At 53.4% G+C, this 18,566-nt stretch overlaps 6 protein-coding genes across 6 annotated transcripts; 4 read left to right on the top strand and 2 right to left on the bottom strand.

Moving 5' to 3' along the window:
* Positions 1-889: 889 nt before the first annotated feature.
* BDY24DRAFT_415546 (uncharacterized protein) lies at positions 890-1,331 on the top strand (the record flags this gene model as incomplete). The annotated part of the gene is made up of 3 exons (XM_076643462.1): positions 890-895; positions 987-1,069; positions 1,160-1,331. 3 exons carry the CDS (start codon positions 890-892, stop codon positions 1,329-1,331), a joined length of 261 nt encoding a protein of 86 aa, XP_076496203.1.
* A 402-nt stretch (positions 1,332-1,733) lies between these two features.
* Positions 1,734-2,999, top strand: BDY24DRAFT_71769 (uncharacterized protein). The gene has a single exon (XM_076645080.1). The coding sequence runs from the start codon at positions 2,029-2,031 to the stop codon at positions 2,689-2,691; it is 663 nt and encodes a 220-aa protein (XP_076496202.1). The 5' UTR covers positions 1,734-2,028; the 3' UTR covers positions 2,692-2,999.
* Positions 3,000-3,244: 245 nt separating this feature from the next.
* On the bottom strand, positions 3,245-7,229 carry BDY24DRAFT_351851 (calcium activated cation channel). The gene is made up of 20 exons (XM_076637726.1): positions 7,164-7,229; positions 6,992-7,050; positions 6,809-6,870; positions 6,529-6,682; positions 6,179-6,433; positions 5,935-6,035; positions 5,835-5,860; positions 5,673-5,733; positions 5,460-5,565; positions 5,294-5,388; positions 5,113-5,218; positions 4,976-5,041; positions 4,857-4,894; positions 4,652-4,773; positions 4,508-4,577; positions 4,352-4,430; positions 4,212-4,278; positions 4,004-4,128; positions 3,747-3,916; positions 3,245-3,642 (listed from the first exon to the last, which is right to left on the bottom strand). Exons 1-20 carry the CDS (start codon positions 7,181-7,183, stop codon positions 3,529-3,531), a joined length of 1,896 nt encoding a protein of 631 aa, XP_076496201.1. The 5' UTR covers positions 7,184-7,229; the 3' UTR covers positions 3,245-3,528.
* BDY24DRAFT_390411 (AAA-ATPase Vps4-associated protein 1-domain-containing protein) lies at positions 7,230-8,782 on the top strand. The gene is made up of 6 exons (XM_076640654.1): positions 7,230-7,410; positions 7,492-7,498; positions 7,558-7,611; positions 7,753-8,096; positions 8,212-8,230; positions 8,339-8,782. Exons 1-6 carry the CDS (start codon positions 7,360-7,362, stop codon positions 8,416-8,418), a joined length of 555 nt encoding a protein of 184 aa, XP_076496200.1. The 5' UTR covers positions 7,230-7,359; the 3' UTR covers positions 8,419-8,782.
* Positions 8,783-11,756: 2,974 nt separating this feature from the next.
* SDA1 (Sda1p) lies at positions 11,757-15,839 on the top strand. The gene is made up of 15 exons (XM_076640653.1): positions 11,757-11,927; positions 12,031-12,115; positions 12,242-12,396; positions 12,507-12,803; positions 12,964-13,096; positions 13,189-13,402; positions 13,509-13,614; positions 13,708-14,041; positions 14,164-14,253; positions 14,329-14,757; positions 14,838-15,151; positions 15,257-15,272; positions 15,358-15,442; positions 15,528-15,545; positions 15,634-15,839. Exons 1-15 carry the CDS (start codon positions 11,803-11,805, stop codon positions 15,645-15,647), a joined length of 2,415 nt encoding a protein of 804 aa, XP_076496199.1. The 5' UTR covers positions 11,757-11,802; the 3' UTR covers positions 15,648-15,839.
* A 221-nt stretch (positions 15,840-16,060) lies between these two features.
* On the bottom strand, positions 16,061-18,452 carry BDY24DRAFT_390405 (peptidyl-prolyl cis-trans isomerase). Its single transcript, XM_076640652.1, has 13 exons — positions 18,300-18,452; positions 18,127-18,201; positions 18,003-18,030; positions 17,866-17,913; positions 17,769-17,798; positions 17,656-17,686; positions 17,426-17,499; positions 17,114-17,312; positions 16,864-16,994; positions 16,632-16,764; positions 16,474-16,557; positions 16,268-16,390; positions 16,061-16,165 (listed from the first exon to the last, which is right to left on the bottom strand). Exons 1-13 carry the CDS (start codon positions 18,432-18,434, stop codon positions 16,114-16,116), a joined length of 1,143 nt encoding a protein of 380 aa, XP_076496198.1. The 5' UTR covers positions 18,435-18,452; the 3' UTR covers positions 16,061-16,113.
* Between the last annotated feature and the right edge of the window lie 114 nt (positions 18,453-18,566).

The following is an 18,566-nucleotide window of genomic DNA, read 5'->3' as shown; positions in this document are numbered from 1 at the left end:
TCTCTCTTTGGAGTCTGAATCCGACGTTGATGGACGCCGTCATATTTAGCCAGAGCTTCGTCCAGGTGAATGATGTCACATTTTAGAGATACATCTGGATGAAAAGACGGAAGCTGAAGAGGATCAGCGACGCCTTGAACGCGTGAGATTCTCTTCCGAGGGAGGCTTTCTCGGTCCCTGGAAGCATCGCCCTTTCGGAAGAAGTCCGAAGAGATCGCCACAAAGCCAAGAAGATCTTAGGGGAGAAATCAAAGGTGAAACAACGTCCAAAAAAGCGTCCGACATCGAGGGACGACAAAGACGCGCCTTGTTAGCTTGAACCTTCAGAGACAACACGGACGCAGCGTCTCTAAAACAGCGAGATCGGAGAGTCAAAATGTTAGCCTGGTTCATCAGCACCGAACTCTGAAAGCCCAATTGAAGGAAGACGAAATGGTTGATCTCCCTCGTCGCGTCCGTGACTCCGTGTTCTCTCATGTCCTTTCGTTTTCGCTTTGTAGCTCCTGACGACCCTCGCTCAGATTTTCAAGTCTACATCTATTGAAAGCATAGAGAGAAGATGCTCGTCGATGACGCAGTGCTTTAAAAGAAAGCTCTTTCCTCACTGCGAGCAAGCGAACGATTCGACGGACCTTTAACAAGCTTGCTCCCCCTCCCCTCCTTGTGCTCCTCTTCCCCCAGTCTTAGAGAGTACTCGCCAGTTTCTCCTTGCGCCCCACTTTCTTGAAGATAGTCGGCGCAGAAGAAGAAGGAGGGAGAAAGAACGACTGAACAGGAACGACTTGCCTCGTCCCCTGCTTGCAAAACGCTGCTCGCTGACTGTGAGACCTCGCTTGAGGATGACTAGACGAGTTGGAGGCAAGATATACCCACTACTTGTAGCGAGAAGATGCCAGTCTCTTTTTTCTCTTACCACCCATCACGAGCTGGAAACATACGCAACCACCCGATTTACATCGCTTCGCATCCTCCTTTTCCTCAACTAGACTACCACGCCCTCTTTCACCAAGTTGCTCTTTCGAAAGAGCTCTTCCGCTGCTTCCAACGAGAAGGCTCACACCAAGTACGAGTGAGTACATCTTCCGCTTCTTTTCGTTTGACCTTTGAACTGCGACGCGCTCGAGCTGATCCTTTCCTCCTTAGCTTCCTTTCCTCTCAGCACCTCTCCTCCCAGCTACACCGACAAGTCCATCCATCCCTATCAGTCCAAATCCACTCCTCAACGAATCGTTCTTCCCGCTGAGGATCCTATGGAACTCTACGCTCGTCTTTCCAAGGGACAAGCTCATGGAGGGATTCGCTTCGCTACCCTCGCTAATGGGAGAGCTTGAATGCGAGACCTGATGTTCAAGATGTGTACTCGAGTTAATCCTTGTATCTTTACGCAATTTCTGGCGAGGCAAGTGGGGTCGCGAAGGGAAAGAGCAAACGAGAGACAGAGCTGACGGCCTCCTCGACTTTTCCTCCCTTTGCTTCTACGCTGAACCACCTCGATCTAGATAACCATCATTTCTCCCCCTACCATGCAGGCTTTGACTTTGAGTGTTTGTGCTTCCAGACGGAGAGCGTTGGAAAGAGAATGGAGCAACGGTGAAGTGAGGAGCTCTCGTTTCGATACTTCAGTCGACTGAAGCGTGCGAGAAGAGCTGATGTCCGGAAATACGAGGGGATTAGATAAACACGCTCTCATTCATTCAGAAGACGATCGAGAAAGCAGAGTGTCAAAAATCGTCCCTTTGTTCGACGCGTCCCGTTCTCCCTTTCTCCCTCTCCTCGGTCGTCCCTGCTCGTCGCCTCTTCAATTCACACACACAGCTCGATAAGTGCTTTCCCTCCCCAGCCCGGTTACCTGTTATGAAGAAGGGAGGGGGAAGAGGGTTGAGGAGATCGAGGAGCAAAAAGGAAGGTGTGTTTTTCTCAGAAGAGAAGATGGGAAAGAAATTAAGTTCGAACAATTCGAGGTCCTGACCAAGTCGTGTCTAGTAAAAGGCGAGATACGAATTTTGTATAGATTAGAGCCCCTGTTCGATGAAAGGCCAGCACACAACTCATGTATACAACCCTGCAAGCAAGATCGACCTGAAGATCCGACGCCAAAACTCGCCTTCGAAAAGACCCACCCAGACCCCCTACTTCCTTGTCTTCACTCCTCAACACCCATCCTACCCGTACCCATCCATCCCCGTCTTTAGCTCTGGATCCGGCGTGCTCTACACGTCCTCCCTCCCTCCCAAAACTGTCGCCTCGTTCAGCCCTCGTCGTCGTCGTTCCCTTTGTTCATGGTCGTTCGGATCCTTCCTCCTTCCTCCCACCTCTCCCCTCCACCCTTCTTCCTATTCCCTACCATCTACTCTTCAACTTCTTTCTTCCAAACACGCGCATATACCCCCTCCCTCGCCCTCCAGGACGTCCCTCCGCTCATCGTCGCACCTCGTCTCCTCCTTCCTTCCCTCCTCCTCATCGTCGCCTTCCTCCCTCCCTTCCCTCCCCTCATCGTCCTTCGCCCTCACCTTCGCATCCCAACCATCCTCTCTACCATCCCTCACAACTGAGCCATCGCCTCGACTCTCTCCCTCCTCAGCGGATCCACCGATTCAGCCCACCTCCCGCCATTCCCTCCTTCCCTCTTCGTCCCTCCGACCTCTTCAACCCTCCTTCTCGTCGATTCACCTCCCGTCCCGATCCCAATAACCACCATCGTCATCCAAGCAGCTCAGGACTTCAATTCTACACAACCCCTCTCCCTGTCGTTCAGACCTGTGACGTGGCGAAGGAGGCAAAGCGGGAGGGAAGGAAGGACTGTCGAACGGCGTGGCGAAGGTGAAGGAGAGGGAGAGCTGGAATGGGGAGACTTTTCGCACGTTCTGAAGCTCGCAGACACGAAAGGTAAGGTCATCTCATCTTCTATACCTTTGATGAAGCTGATCTTTCGCACGACGGAAGCTTGACACGAAGAGGGAAACGAAGGAAGCCACCGAGGGGAAGGAAGGAAGCGGACGGACGAGGTCGAAAAGGCAGGAGGCTTCGACGAGGTCGCATCCTCGGCCTTTTGAGACTACCAGTGTAAGCTAATCTTCTGGAGCTAGATCATGGTCTCGTTGGATGCCCCTAGGAAGGTTTTCAGCTCCGAAACGGACGAAAAGGAATCGAAGGAAGTGTCGTTGTTTGATCTTTGTTACAAAGGAGCTGTTTGGTTTGTCTCCCCCTGTCTTCCTCCCCTGTCTCCCTTCTTACGAGAGTCCATCTCGATCTCAATAGACGGATGGAGCTTTCTTCGCACTCCGAGGGAGAAAAAGAAAAGCAAAAACTCCGAAGCTGAACTGAACGACAAGATGGTACGTCGAGTTCGCTTCCTCTACCCTCTCTCGACGTCGCTCTCGTTCAGAGATGTCATCAAAGAAGATCAAAAGCCAACTGCATAACCGAAGCGAGCAAGCAGATCATCCGAAAGCTACATATCGTCGTCACTCTGCCTCTCTCCTCCCGGCCTCGACTCAATCAACCCAACCATCCATCGCTCACTGACGTTCACTTCCCATCCCCGTTCTCGTGATCCTCCTGAGCCTGCTCCCTCTTCCCCGTCTCCCTGCTCTTCAACCCGAGCTCCTTCTGGATAGCGTTGAGCTGGTTCGAGAGTTTGCTCTGCGAACGAGGAACCGAAGAAGAGAGAGATGGAAAGAGACAAGAGTCAGCGTTGAGTCTCGTCGCGTCTTCCCCTGCTTCTTTGCGTTCGAAACCCGACTCACGATCTCCGCAACGATGGCAGCCTGAGATCCAAGCGTCGTATCAGGGAAGACCGAGGTAAGCTCAGCGAAGGAGACCGTCGAGATCTTGTGCCCGTCCGATTCATCCTCAACCTCTGGATTTTCGACGGCAGAATCTCCGTCGACCTCGGGGTTGTTTTCGGGGAAAAAGTCTGAACGGGAAGGAAAGTTTACGAGTCAGCTAGACCTGACGACGAAAAAAAGGAACACAACGAAGAAGGAAGGGATACGTGACGCACCTTTGAATCGCTGAGAAGGAGCAAGATGAGCCTCGAAGAGAGCGATGGCAGCGATGGGGACGCAGAACACGAAGGACATGACCCAGACGTTGAGCTTGGTGTAGGCTTTTCGAGAGAGGACGAACCTGGAGGGAAGAGAAAGAGAGGTCAGCCCAAAAGAGTCGACGAAGCGAGAGCACACGAAAGGCAAGGAAAGAGGTAGACTCACTCCCAAGGAGCGATGAAGAAGAACTCGAGGATGTTGAAGGGAGCGGGGTAGACGAAGGAGTCGGGGGCTGGTAAGAGAAGGGAGAAAAGGAGTGGGCATGGAAGAAACGAGAGGAACAAGGGCTCGTTCGATCGACTTACCTCTGATCATCGAGATGGTCTTGAACGAGTAGGCGGCCAAGTACTGGTTCGTAGCATCCTCGTAGATATCCGAGTACGCCTGAAGGCAAAGAGGAAAGCGAGCGATGGGATCGAGTCAGCTCGACGCTTCGGTTCTGACCTTCGATCTCGACTCACAGTGTTAAACAACGCAATCAAGATGTTAAGTAGAATGATGAGAGCCATGAATGACCAAGCGTAGTAGATACTGCGAAAGGAAGGAAAAGAAAGCAAAGTCAGTCGAAGGACTCGACGGACGCGTCTCAGTCGAACCGAACCCACATCATTCCGAAGGGAGGTCCGAATTTCGTCCTGGGAGAATCAAAGTCAGGGCTTCCAAGAAGAGCTTGAATGAGCATGTTGAAGATGAGCCAGAAGTCCTGCACTTCTCCGTCGGCGGCGTCCTGGAATGAAAGGACGAAAGTTGGACGGGAAAACAGATCAGCGGTGTAGTTTCGGCGAGCAAAGAATACGTCGAGACACGTACGAGAGCGAGCATGGACTGAATGAACCCAACGGCCATGACTGAGGGAAGGTAAAATGCGGAAGAGTGATTGTCAGCGAAGAGACCATCGAAAGAGAAAGAGAATCGAAGACGCGACTCACTTCCGAGCAAGATGAAGAACACGAGCGATTCTCGAATCATTCGAGAGACGATAACTTGCATCGTTCCTGTCAAACAGTGGAACGAGAAAAGTGGTCAGCCAGAGTGAAGAGGTAGACTAGGGCCATCAAAGACTCACCAACGACTTTGATTCCCTCGAACACGGTGATCACCTTAATCCACAAGAGAGGAGCAGCAAGAGAGAGAGTCTGGAAACTGAGAAGTCGGTATCTCGCAGTAGCTTCCTGTGAGGCCGAAACAGACAAAGGCTGATCAGCGGCTGAGGCGGACGGAGGAGGAAGAGGGTGAAGGAAACTGACATCGCTGGAGGTTGCGATTCCGATGACTCGAAGGACGAAAGCGCTGGTGAGGAGAGAGTCCGTCATGATGTTGACGATAGTCCAGAATCCGATGGCTGTCGGGACGAAAGAGGAACGGCGACGCGTCAGACTTCGAGACGAAATGGATGAAACGAGTGAGGCTGACCTTGGTAGAGATTGGAAGCGAGCCCGATGGTCTTGAACAGCTTCACCAACTCCTCGAGCATGTTGCTTAAGGCGATGATGTACATAGCCCACTCCCAACCGTCGAACTGGATGAGCGAAACGAGAGGAAAGGAGGAGGAGGTGGTCAGCTCCGCTTTGCAAGGGCCGAGAACAGAAGGGCCGAAAACAGAACGAAGTACAGCAAAAGACTTACAGAGTGGTTGGCTTCGAGCTTGTAGAGTGGAGAAGCGACGGCTTGAGAGTAGAGACCGAGGCTGGAAGGAAGTGAAGAAGCGTCGAGTCAGTTCAAGTCTTTTCTTCGTTCGCTCACCTCTTCAAGCTATCCAGCGAGATACGAAGGGATAACAACACTCACAAGATGATCCATGTCACTTGTCGGAACTGGAAAATGTGGAGATGCGGAGAGGAGGGATCAGTACGAGCTCTTTGATCTTGCTCGGAGCGTTCTCACTCACCATGTTTTGATACCTGGGCACACCGAGTCGAGAAGGGTTGAGATGCTCAGAGAACGTGTGGAATCGATGTTTGTCGTACTCGACGTAGTCGATGTCGTCGTCTAATGGAAGAAGAAAGGGAAAAAGTCAGTTCGTGTTCGACGCGACGAGGGGACGAAACCTCCCTCTGCTCGTCTGCCTCGTTCCTCCTTCGTCCAACGAAAGGATCCCAAAGTTTCAGTCCCCGATGTGAGAGTTTACATACTCTCGTTGTTGGCTTGAACCCACGATCCATCCCAGAGTGAATCGACGACGTGCTGAGCCTCGGTCGACGAGAGGAAAATGAGAGCGTTTTGATCGATCGCCGTTTCCAGAGCCGAAGTAGGAGGAGAGGAGTCTCCGTCGACTTCTCGATACCTGAATCGAGTGGACATGACGCTGGCGAGTCGTTCTGCTGGGAGAGCCTGGACGATCCTTCGAGCGAGGACTTCGGCGGCCATGGCTCTGCAGAGGTTCTCATCTGAAGCCGAGTACAGAAGGAGAAGGAAGGGTTTTCATCAGGGTACGAACAATGGGAGAGAGATAGTCGAGGATAGAAGGAAGGACGAGACGAACCATAGTCGGGAGGGAAGAGACGAGCGTCTCTGATGAAGCTGGCTCTGGCAGCAAGAAGGCAGAAAGGCATGGCGTTGGTGAAGTCCCCACCGGCCTGAGCGAAAGCTTTGATGACAGCTGGTGAGATGATGGCGGAAGTGGGGTCGGAGATGAGCTGGGAGAAGAAGGAGAAGCAGAAGGGGTGGATGTGAGCTCGCGAATCGGAAGCAAACGAGGGAAGCCGTGAGACGCAGCCTCTGCTGCAACCGTTCAAGTACCAAGTTTAAGACATGGGACGTACCTCTAGATCGACTTGAACTGGGAGAAGTTTGAGAATCATCGCTCGAACACGTTTGATGATCTCTAAAGAGTGAGGAGCGAAGAGAGGGAGGGAAGGTCAGCTCGTTGGTGGATCTTCCCTCATCTCCAGTACCCTCAGATTTGCTCTTAGATCTTCGACGAATCCAAGAGTGAAAGTACTCACTCGTAGCAGTATCAGGCTCGGGCATGATGCTCCAGTTTGAGAGAAGGGAAGTGAGATCTCTAGAGAAAGAACAGCAAAGGGGAAAGAGGGAAGCAAAGGTCGTCAGCTCCATCGTTCGTTCTCTCTCTCTTTCCCTACCTCTTCCTTCTCCTCGTTCAACGTTGAGACTCACGCATCTTCGATGTCTTCCATCTTGAGTAGAGCTGAGACCGTTGGCTTGTTCTGAGGTTGTGGTGGTTGGAGGTTGGAAAGGAAAACTGAGAGGGGCCTTCCCTTCGAGGTCGTCATTTCGACGCCTCCTCGTTCTCTTTCCCCCCAACCAACCTCTACAGGATCACCTCTCTAGCAACTCGGAAGGATAGTTCGATATGCCTCCTAAACCTGAGGCTCCCAAAGTCACGAATAGATACTACCAGAGGGTGAGTTCGGCGTCGGTTGAGAGCGAAGATGGGAAAGCTCGTTTGGCTGACCTCCCTCCCTCCCTTCTTTCTTTCTTTCAGACGGCAGGTTCGTTCTGTGCCTACAGCTCTGAGACTTCTTAGCTCATGTCCTACTCTTTTCTCCAGGAACTGCTCGGCCGTGCTTCATTTGCTTCCGGGAATCCACCACCGTTTTGAGCAGTTCGTCCCTAATCTCTCCTTCCTTCTTTCCGTTGAGCTCGACATCTTCCTTCCCTCCCCTCCTCCGCCCACTCTCCCTCCTCCATCCTCTTCCTTCGTCTCTTCTTCATCAACTTACGCCTTCACTTTCTCTCTCCCCAGCCTTCAACACGACCGACTTCCTCTACGTCTGTCCTGGCCATCTCCTCGATCGTGGTTTCGCTACCCTCCTCACTCCTCCCTCAGCCCCTCCTTCACCAGCTTCCTCAGGTCCATCCAAGGAGGAAATCGCTAAAGTCATCGCAGACTACGAGAGGAAGAAGTCCAAGGGGAAGGACAAGGATGAGGACAAGAAGGACAAGAAGGAGGAGCCAGCTTCAGCACCGTTCTTGACTCCTTCAGTTCCAGCAGCTCCTCCTCCTCCAAGTCATCCAGTTTACGAGCTGCATAGGGATTACTGGGCGTTGAGGCAGTCGGAAATGAAGAAGAGGGATAATTTGGTCAAGGTGAGTCGGGTCTGCTTGCTTTTGAAGGGGCATGCTGTCTTCTTGAGCTCGAGCTCGAGCTGAACCCTCTCTCCCTTCCTTCCCCTCCCCCTTTGTTTTCAACCCCCCTCTTTAGGCGAAGGCAGTATCGAAAGGTTTGATCTCCCTCATCCTATCCCCTCAAGCCTCGTATCACCCCTCTTCTCGCCAACTCAAGCTGATCCTTCTCCTCCTTCTTTGCTCTTTCCTCCCTCCCTCAACAGACCTCCCTCGCGTCCCAGCCTCCGCCTTCGGAGCCATCGTTCGGCCACGACCTGGACCCGACGGAGGAGGAATCGTGTGAACGGAAATCAGAAGCGGAAGGACATGATCTTGGATTGACGACGATGATGACTTTGACGATCTCATCGGCTTGGAAGGAAAGGGAGAAGAACTGGATTTGGGAGAACGGGGACGGGGTGTCGGACCGTTTGCTCAGACCCACGAGACTGGTTTCATCTGAGCTTTAAGAGGTTCCGGATGATACGCGGGACGGGAGACGGCAGAGAAGGATGGAGGGAAGCGGGAACAGAGGAGGGAGGGTCGGTCTTCAGACGCGTCGATGGTCGTCGTCGCGTCTCTTCTTCCATCTCCTGGTTGCAGGTCTTCGAAGTTGGGAAGGCATTAGTCTCAGGGACGAGGACGGAGAATATATGAGAAGCAGGTCGTGAACAAGTAAGCAGAGGACTGCCGAGAAAGCAACAACAAAACGAGAGAGACGCGACGAGAAAGATATTAAGAGAAGAGGGTACGACGAGAACAGAGCAAGGGCACAAAACGAGAGGGAACTAGGGATTGAGAGGACGGGTACGAGAGATAGAGAGAGAGCTAGCCAGACGACCTAGTCCAAGTAGAAACGGAAACGAGCAAAAGGAAGACGCAACCTCATCACCACCACCTCCCTCCTCCCATCTCCTTTGCCATCCCCTTCTCGAACCTCGCAAGAGCCGATCCGACGTACAACAACTCTCCGTCAACCATCTGCCTCAGCAGGACGGGTCGGAAGCCGGAGAAGGGGGTCTTGCTGAGAGCAGCGCTGAGGGACGGGAGCGACGACTCGTTCGAAGACGGTCGACTCCTCCTCCTCGAGCTCGAGCTCTTCCTCCTCCGAGACCTGCTCCAGGACCGATGTCGCCTCGGGAGTAGAGAGGTTGAAGCAGATCTCGACCTCGATCTTGGGAGGGACGGGGAACGAAGCTGGACGCTCTGACAGAGGGGAAGTCGAAGTACTACAGGGAGAGGAAGACCGTTGAAGGAGAGGGGGAGGAGGCGACGGCGACGGCGAGGTCAAGCCAAGCGAATTTGATGGGGGTCTTGATGACGGTGGGAGTGAGGGAAGCGAGGTCCAAAGCGTCGAAGTTGATGATCCCAAAGTCGACAGGAGGGCAGGCGACGACGACGTTGATGGAGTCGAAAGAGGGAGTTTGGAGGTCGAGAGATTGAATGAAGAGGGAAGAGTTCTCGACGTCGTGGATGATGATAGGATCGACGAGAGCGGAGGGGAGAGAGCTGGACCTCATCCGGTTGATGATGGGGGAAGGGGAGGTGTGAGGGAGAGAGAGGGTGATGGGAGACGACGCGACGAGCTCTTCCTCTTCCTCCTTGACGGTTGTGAGAGCCACGGAGAGTCTGAGCTCCTTAGCTCCGAATCAAAAAGCATGTTTCGGTCCGGCCGGGAAGGAGTGATGCTCGATGGACCCCACGAAGGTGACTGAAGAGATGGGAGGAGAGACGGGATGAACGACGAGGTTTCCGAATCCAAGCCCGAGAGTGTTTCCTGAGGCTACGACGACGAAGGTTTCCTTCTCCTCGAGGTCGTTCGACGGCAGTGATCCCTCCTCCGTTTCGATGTTGGCGCTTGTGGTGTTGCTGGCGACTTCGACGGGGATGGGGAGCTCGAGTTGGACGGGGGAGGAGGGAGAGGGAGGGCTGCCACTGGACGAGGAGGACGAGGACGATGCTGAGGAGCCGGAAGATTCGATGTCCAAGGAGGATGAGAGGGATGATGGAGAGAGAGAGCCTGAGGGAAGAGGAAAAGCGAAAAGAGGCAGAGAGTGAGCTTTGAGTTCAAAGGAGAAAGAAGGGAGGAGAGAGGCAAAAGGAAGGGACCGAGCTCACCTCGAAGGGTCCGCTAGACGCCTCAAAAACGCAGCCATCCAAGTCCAAACCAGCTACCCCGGAGATGCCCATGCCCGAGGAGGTTTCGATAGTGCTCGCTCCATGCTCGAGAGGGTTGATAGACGAAGAGGACGAGGAGGAAAGGGAGTCGAAGAAGGAGGACTCAGCTGTCGAGGGAGGAGGATCGTTGGGGGTGAGCGATGGATGCCTTAGTTCCCTGAGCGAGCGAGGAGGTTTCGAAGAAGGTGGCCTGAGGCAAAGTGGTAGAAGGGGAGTAAGAACAGGGGAAGTCAGTTCAAACGGGAAGGTGAGAGTCAGAAGGAAGAAGAGGAAGGGAGGGAGGGAGGTGAGGTGAGCTCGAACGACCCCGCGGTGCTTTCTTCGTCTCCCAGGCGACGAGAAAACATGCGAGATGCACAGATCGAAGCAAAAATAGGAAGATCGAAGACAGAGATTCAAGTCTCGATAATTCTCAGAACGAAAATCATCTTCAAGGCGAAGGGAGCAGAAGGCACGACGCGCCCATGTCCTCCTCTCCTTTCCCTCTGTTCTCACTTCCCCTTCGAAAGATTCCAGCCAAAGAGGATCGTACAGAATATAGAAGTAGGAGGGCTCACTGACCTCGAGAACGAGCGAGAGCGCCCAAAGAAGGACCGAAGGCCGATTCTTTGGCTCGTTGGACGAGTCGAACGACGAAGGAGTCGACGAGGTTGTTGATGAGTTGAAGCATGTTGAGCTTGGGCTTGAAGAATTGGAGCCTGTAAAGTTCCCGAAGGCTTGAGGTCGAGGGTTGATGTGGTTGGAGGGAAGGGGGAGGAAGAGAGAGGGAGGGGGGTCAGTCTCTTCCTCTCATTTTTTCGCTCTCCCAATCATCCCGCTTTTCGCTTTTAAGCTAAGGAACCAGGCGGGATCGGCTTGAAGGTTGGTCACTGAAGTGAGTTTGAAGTGACAGCGAGGGATCGAAAAACTTCCTCGGTCTAGATCCGAAGGTCTCAAATCGGACGCGTCGACGCGCCGGATCCCGTTTCTCTGCCCAAGGCGAAGGGAAGGACGCCTCGCTCCAACTTGATATTCTAGGTCCGGTCATATTGATCGAGACGACGTCGCCAAGAGTCCTTGGAAACCCAATGTCGATGCAACTTTGGGCGCGGAACGCTCCTGAACTTTTTCCTTGTGCCCTGAAAGCTTTCGTACCGGGGACAACTTTTCAGTGCCACTGGAATTGCATTCAGTCGTAGTCTCCATGAACTTCTGCGATGAGAGGAAGGAATCAGTCAAAGATCTGCTGGGTCGGCCTCCTCGATTCGACGCGTCAACGGGCTCAAGTTCGATTCGAGCAGTGTCGAGCACCCTCGGCCTCTCTCTTTTTCTTGAAACGTCAGCAAACCAAGCACCCTCATCTACATGCCCGCATACATCCCTTCCAATTATCGATGATATTTTGACAGAAAAAGGGGAAGAGCGAAGTCACCGCTTTCGAAGGACGCCACAGAGAAGGAATTTGGAAGCTGGCCCTTCCTTTGAGCTCAACCACCACTCTCCTCCTCCTCCTTCTTCTTCTTTAGCAGCTATGGGCGGAATGGGACGACACCAAGGAAGAGGAGCTCTGCTCACTTCCAACCTTCCTCAACTTCAAAACTTGATCAAGAGGGATCCCGTAGGATACAAGGAGGAGTTCCTTCAGCAATGGAACCAGTCAGTCCTCCTCCTCCCCTTCCTTTCTTTCTTGAGCTCGCCTCGTTTCCACAGCTTCTTTTACGAGCTTTGAAGCTTACCAGCGAACTCCTTTCATCTTCAGCTACGAGTCCATGCGACAGTTGTTCGAGATGAACCCCGACGAGGAGGGAGAGAGGTTCAGAGACGTTCTCGGTTTCATTGCTCAGGTCAGTCCTTCTTCCTCTCCTTTCGCGAGCTCTCCCTTTCCTGCTGTTGTGCTTGAAGCTCCCGGATACTCATGATCGAGATGTTGAGATGCTGATTCATGCTCTACATTCTTTCTCGATATCCAGGTCACTCAATGCTACCCCGAGGAGACCAAAGAGTTCCCTTCCCACCTCTCGACTCTCCTCCTCGACCACCACGCTACCCTCAACCCTGAGACTCGAAAGAGTATCGTTCAGAATTTGGTCATGCTCAGGAACAAGGACGTCATCCCTTCGATCGAGTACGTTGTCGCTTCATTTATCATTCGACGGCTTTCTTGAGCTCGAAGCTCACCTTCTCTCCTCCTCTACTCCTCCTCTCTGCTCCCTCGTTCTTCCCTCCTCTCCTCAGGCTCCTCCGAACCCTCTTCCCTCTCCTTCCTATCCTCACCTCCTCCATTCTTCGATCCTCCATCCGAAAGACCATCCTCACCGATATCCGAACCGCCAACGCCAAATCCAAGAACCACAAGCTCAACCGAATGGTCCAGGCTCTCCTCTTCGGAATGGTCGAGCGAGGCATGGGTGGAGACATCGAGGGTACCAGGGTCAAGGGGAAGGGAAAGAGCGATAAGCAGAAGGACAAGAGTGGAGGAGAGGCCATGTGGGCTGTTGTTTTGGTGAAGGAGCTTTGGAGGAAGGGAGTTTGGTGAGTTTTTCTTTCGTTTCTCGATGTTGGAGTCAGGGTGCTGCTGGGAACCTGTTTTCAAGCAGATTACGACGGCCGGGATGGTGATATCATTCACGGGCCCGGTAGAAGGTGGAAGAGCTAACGACTTTCTGCTCTCCCTCGCTCTCGTTTCAAACAGGAACGATCCCAAAACCGTCGCTATCGTCGCTCTGGCTTGCAACCACCCCAACACCAAGGTTCAGTCGGCTGCTATCCACTTCTTCCTTGGAAGTGAGAACGAGGGAGAGGATTCTTCGGATGAGGAGGAGGAGGTACGTTTGCCGTTTCCGCCCGTCTGCCTCTCGACCTCGCAACCCTTCCTGACGCGTCTCTCGGTCGTCCTTCTCGACCCTCTCTTCTACAGGGACCCAACATCCGAAAGCTCCAGCATCAAATGACCATCAACAAGAAGTCCAAGACTCGAGAGCGTCAAATGACCAAGGCCGTCAAGACCGCGTCGCAGAAGAGGAAGGAGAAGGCTGCTGCCGGAGGAGTCACTCCCAACTTCCCTGCCCTTCAGCTGCTGCACGATCCTCAGAGTTTCGGAGAGAAGTTGTACGATGGACTGGCTCGACATGGTACGTCGGGAGTCTCCCTCTTCGCCCTCGACGAAAGTCAGACGCGTCGAGCACGAGGTCGATCTGGCTTGCTGACCTTCTTCTCTCTTCTCCTTCCACTTCTCAGACAAGCACTACACCCTCGATCACAAGGTTCTCATCATGCAGCTCCTCTCTCGAGTCATGGGAGCTCACAAGCTCTGCGTCTTGGGTTTCTACTCGTACATCATCAAGTCAGTCGTCTTCTCCCTTCCTTCCTCGTCGCGTCTTCGTTCTCCTCGCCGCCGATGAACACTCGCTGACCTCATCTCTTCTCTTCTTTCCAGATACCTCACCCACCATCAACTCCAAATCACCCTCATCCTCGTCTCCCTCGCTCAATCCGTTCACGAGCTTACTCCTCCAGACGTCCTCACCCCGGTCGTCCGCAAACTCGCTCAGGAGTTCGTTCACCCTGGAGTTGGATCCGAGGTCGTCTCCGCCGGTATCAACGCCATCCGAGAGGTCTGCAAGAGGCAACCTTGGTGTATGGAGGAGGATCTCCTCGGAGATTTGATCGAGTACAGGAAGAGCAGGGACAAGGGAGTCGTTACGGCGTCGAGAGGACTGCTGCAGTTGTTCAGGGAGGTCAACCCTGGATTGCTCAAGAGGAGGGAGAGGGTGAGTTCTTATCTTACGTTGAGGGCGTCGAAGTGGTGCAGCTGGTTGGGATGGACTGTCGTTCGAGTCGAGACGCGTGCTTACTCTCGTCCTTTTCTCTCGATACTTTTCTCGCTTAACAGGGTAAAGCCGCTAGCATGGGTCTCACCACCGATCAGGTTCCCGAGTTCGGACACTCCAGGCAGATTCCCGATGGTATCGACGGTCTTTCGGTAAGTCTCTCTGCTTCTTTCTCAACGCGATGCGCCTCTAACCACTTCCTCCTTCCTCTTTCTTCCCCTTTTCAGCTTCTCGAGGACCATCTCGCCAAGAAGGAGGCCGACGGAGAGGACGAGGACAATGGGTCGAACGCTGGTTCTGACGCCGGAGGATGGGACGAGTGGGACGAGGACTCTGAGGAGGAGGAGTCGGACGAGGAGGCTGGATGGCAGAACGTCGAGTCGGACTCTGAGAACGAGGTCGACATCTCGGACAGTGACGACGACGAGGAGGAGCAGTCGAGGAGACAGAAGAAGAAGGAGCTCAAGAAGAAGAGGCAGGAGGAGGCTGCTCTTGCTGGTGGAGCGACTGTGAAGGCGAAGAGCGTCACGGCTTCGAGCGCCGCTGGAACGAGTGTGGCTGGAGACGAGGAGGACGAGGACGAGAGCGTTGTTGGAGCCAGTGTGGCCGGAACCGAGGGTGGAGAGTCCAAGTTCTCATTGCTCGCTCAGCAGAAGGTTCGTCCCATCCTTCGTTTCCTCCGTTTCGACGCGTCTCGACTTCCTCTCTGACCTTCGCTCTTCCTTCTCTCCAACAGATTCTTACCCCCGCCGATTTCGCTCTGATCAACTCTCTCAAACTCGCCGCCGCTACCGAAGCTGCCGCCAACGGAGGAGGATCAGCAGCCAAGCGTAAACTCGCCGTTCTCGAGGCCAACAAGAAGCACCTCAACACCGACCTCGACGACGGATTCCTCAACGAGGGAGACATCATGGGTCCCAGGAAGAAGGTCAAGGAGAACTACGAGGAGAGGATGGCTTCCATCGCCAAGGGACGAGAGGGACGAGACAAGTTCGGAAGTGCGAAGGGAAAGAAGAAGGAGGAGAGCCATTCGTCGAGTACGAACAAGGAGTACGTTCGAGCTTTCCATCCTTCCTCCTTCCGACGTTGTGTACCGTTGCCGAATCACTGACTTGGCACTTGCTTTCCTTTCGAACTTTTCTTCGATCTTCACAGGAAGAAGCGAAACAAGGTACGCGTTGCCTCTCCTTCGACTTCGTCCTTCTCCTCGACTGCAACTGACTTCCTTCCTCTTCCACTACCCTTCCTCTTCGCAGCCTCTCATGATGGCCGTCCACTCTCGAAACGTCATCCTCAAGAAGAAGCAGTCGCTCCGAGAGAAGCAGCAGAACCTTCGAAAGCGTGAGTCGCTCCCCCCCTTTCCTCTCCTCCTCTTGCCTCGACTGACCTCAAATCGTCCTTTCCTTTCCGACCTTCCTTTCACCAGATATCGAGAACCAGAAGAGTGAGTTGATGCTCTTTCTGCTGACTTCTCCTTCCGTTGAGCTCGTACTGACTCGTCCCTCCTTTCCTCTTCCCTTCTTCTTCCGCAGAGATGAAGCACTAGTTTCGCATCTTCTCTCGTTTCTCGGTTGGTTTCGCTTGGGGCTCACCCGTGGTTGCTTTATCTCTGGGTTTCCTCTTTACTCTTTTTTCTCTATCTACATCTCTCGTTTTCGCTGCATGTTTTCTCGGCTCTCGTTCTTGTTCATGGAGTTTGCTTTTTTAGACTCGTCGATCTATGGTTCTTTCACGCTCGCTAGTCGCTGGTCTCGCTAGCTCAGCCGTACCTATCAAATTAGAACGCAAGATGCAAGACGTTTCGAAGTCGAGCTCCTTTTACCAAGAGCAGAGGAAGAGGCGAAGTCGACGCCGCGTCGAGATGCTGGTTGCCTCCAAATCCCTGCCCATGTCGACCGAAAGACGATTCACCGAAGATGACAGCTCCTTCACTACACTCTATAACTGAGAGTTTGGAAATGTAAGCAAGATGCCATGCATCCACGATCCGATTCCGATTCTAATCGACGAGTCTAAGCAAACATCTTTCCAAAGGCGGCCCTCTCCTTGACCTTCCTCTCCTCCCTGCTCGAGCAGAATCCAACCAACGAAAGGTTCAAGTCAGCACGAGCTCTCTTTGACTTCGTTCGATCCAACTCGAGAGGAAGAAGGGCGCGAAAGACTGACCTCCTCTTCGCAACTTTGACGATAAGATTCGAGATGGCAGCGTCTCCGGGGACCAAAGTCTTGGCTTTTTTGAGATCCTCGTCGGCGAGATCGTCGGACTTGAGCTCGACGTTGGCGAGAGCTCTGCAAGAACAAAGGAAGCAGAGACGGCCGGTCAGATCTCGAACGCGTGAAAGGGAGCGGAGAAGCAAGAACGAGGAACTTACCGTCGGTAAAGAGCCTTGGCTTCCTCTTCGGGGGTGATAGGAGATAGCTTGAGGGCCAGAGTAGTCAGCTTGACGGCGAGAGCACTGCATGGACGAGAGAGAGACGGTGGAGAAAATCAGCGTCGCGTCGGTCAAACGCCAACGAAACATGAACTCACGCGTCAGCTTTGGGCTGCAACTTCAAAGCACACAAAGCAGCATTGTTGAGAAGAGGGAATCGAAGGTTCTTGAACTCGGCAATGAGAACAGCGGTCTCCTGGTAAGGGTGTACGTCGAGGTACCGGACGGCCTCTGAGAACGAACGCAGACGACGAAGAGAGAAGGAAGAAGAAAGTCAGGAAAATTATGACAAGGGAGTGGTTTGGTAGCTAGGAAATGCATTCTACTCACTCTGGTACTTCTCCAAAGCAGTAGCGAAATCTCCAGCCTTGAAGAAGTTCGTGCCAATCACTTTCAACGCGTTCGCAACCTGCAACGCAACCTCAGGCTCGTCGGACTTGACGTTCTCCTCATCATCGGGCCTGAGATATCAAGAGCAGATCAATTGAAGAGAGGTGAGCCTTTTCGCTTCTTGAATCCTCCTCCTCAACGCAAGTCGAAAGCGCGTCGCTCAGCTTGGTCGAAGAAGCGTTGAACTCACCAGTCCTCCCAAACGTCCCCAGCCTCAGCTCCAACCTTTCCGCCCTCAACCTCCTCAGGTCCATCCCAGACACCACAGTCGACGATCTTGACCTCCTCGAGAGGCTTGTCGTTGGAAACAGGGAGGTTCTCGATTCGTCGGATGAGAGACTTGTTGGACCTTACGGCTCCGAAGACGACGTGCTTTCCGTCGAGGTGATCTAGAAGCAACGCGAGTTTCGAATGGGACCGCAAGGTAAGGGTGTTAGGTTCGAAATGCGCCCGAAGGATGGGACGAAAGAGGAAGCGGGCGAGGGAAGGAAAGGGAACGAACCAGGAGTGGAGGTGGTGATGAAGAATTGAGAACCGTTGGTGCCAGGTCCAGCGTTGGCCATCGAAAGAAGGAACCTAGACGAAAAACAGCGAGGGGCGAGGAAAGAAAGAAGTGGTGAAGGGAGGAGGAACGAGACGGTCAGCTCAAAGGAAGGAACGTCGAGCTCAACATCTTCGCCTCGTGCGTCTCGACCGCGAGCGGCAGCCCGAAGAAAGAGAGATGATACGGACTTCTTGCTGTGCTTGATCTTGAAGTTCTCGTCTGATACAAGGAAAGAAAGACACAAGAGTGAGCTCTTTGAGAAGGGAGGAAGGAGGAGAAAGGAACGGAAAACCCGACTCACCAGGGAACTTCTCTCCGTAGATGCTCTCCCCTGCCACAAGAACCAACAGTAGTCAGCTTTCTCTCCAGCCAAACCAAAGCCCGTGTGGTAGACTCACCTCCAGTACCGTTTCCTCGGGTGAAATCTCCACCCTGCAGCATGAATCCTGGCGAAAGAGGAAAGGAGAAGGAAGGGAAGGTGTAAGCTCGAAGGAAAGATGGATTCCGAGCAGAGAAAACGGAAGGATATGCAAACCTTTGATGCATCGATGGAAGATAGATCCCTGAGCGCACAATGGAGTGTAAGAGAGTCAGTTCAAGCTCAGGACAGGGGTGTAAGAGGGGACGAAAGGGAGAGAGGGAGGAAAGGTCAAGCTGACCTTGTAAGTGAGATCCTGCTTTCCATCGGTGGTCTTTCCAGCCTCTCCAGTGCAAAGCTGTCGGAAGTTCTCGGCCTGAGGAACGAAGAAGAGTATAGTCAGTGAGCTGCGCTGTCTTGAGAGAGGTTCCGGAGAAGACGAGAGGAGGAGGGGGGAAGGAAGAGTCGACTCACAGTCTTGGGCACGACGGATGCATACAGCTCGAAGACGACCTTTCCAGCGGGCTTTCCACCGATAGTGATATCGAAGAAGACTCGGGGATTGGTGGCAGAGGATTCGGCGAGAGTAGCAAGGGTTTCGGCGGACATTCTAGCTGGTGGTTGAAGGTCAAAAGCAGGTCAACTTTCGAGGTCCTTCTACGAGCTCTTGTTGTCCTCGACTTTCCTTCTTCTTCAAGTTTTATGACCGCTCAAAACCTTGCATATCTCGTGCTTGAGCTC

This window comes from Mrakia frigida (assembly GCF_051309035.1).
Source record: "Mrakia frigida strain ATCC 22029 unplaced genomic scaffold BDY24scaffold_17, whole genome shotgun sequence".
NCBI lineage: Eukaryota > Fungi > Basidiomycota > Tremellomycetes > Cystofilobasidiales > Mrakiaceae > Mrakia > Mrakia frigida.
Note: the sequence above shows the minus strand (reverse complement) of the source record. Positions and strands in the feature narration are given on the sequence as shown.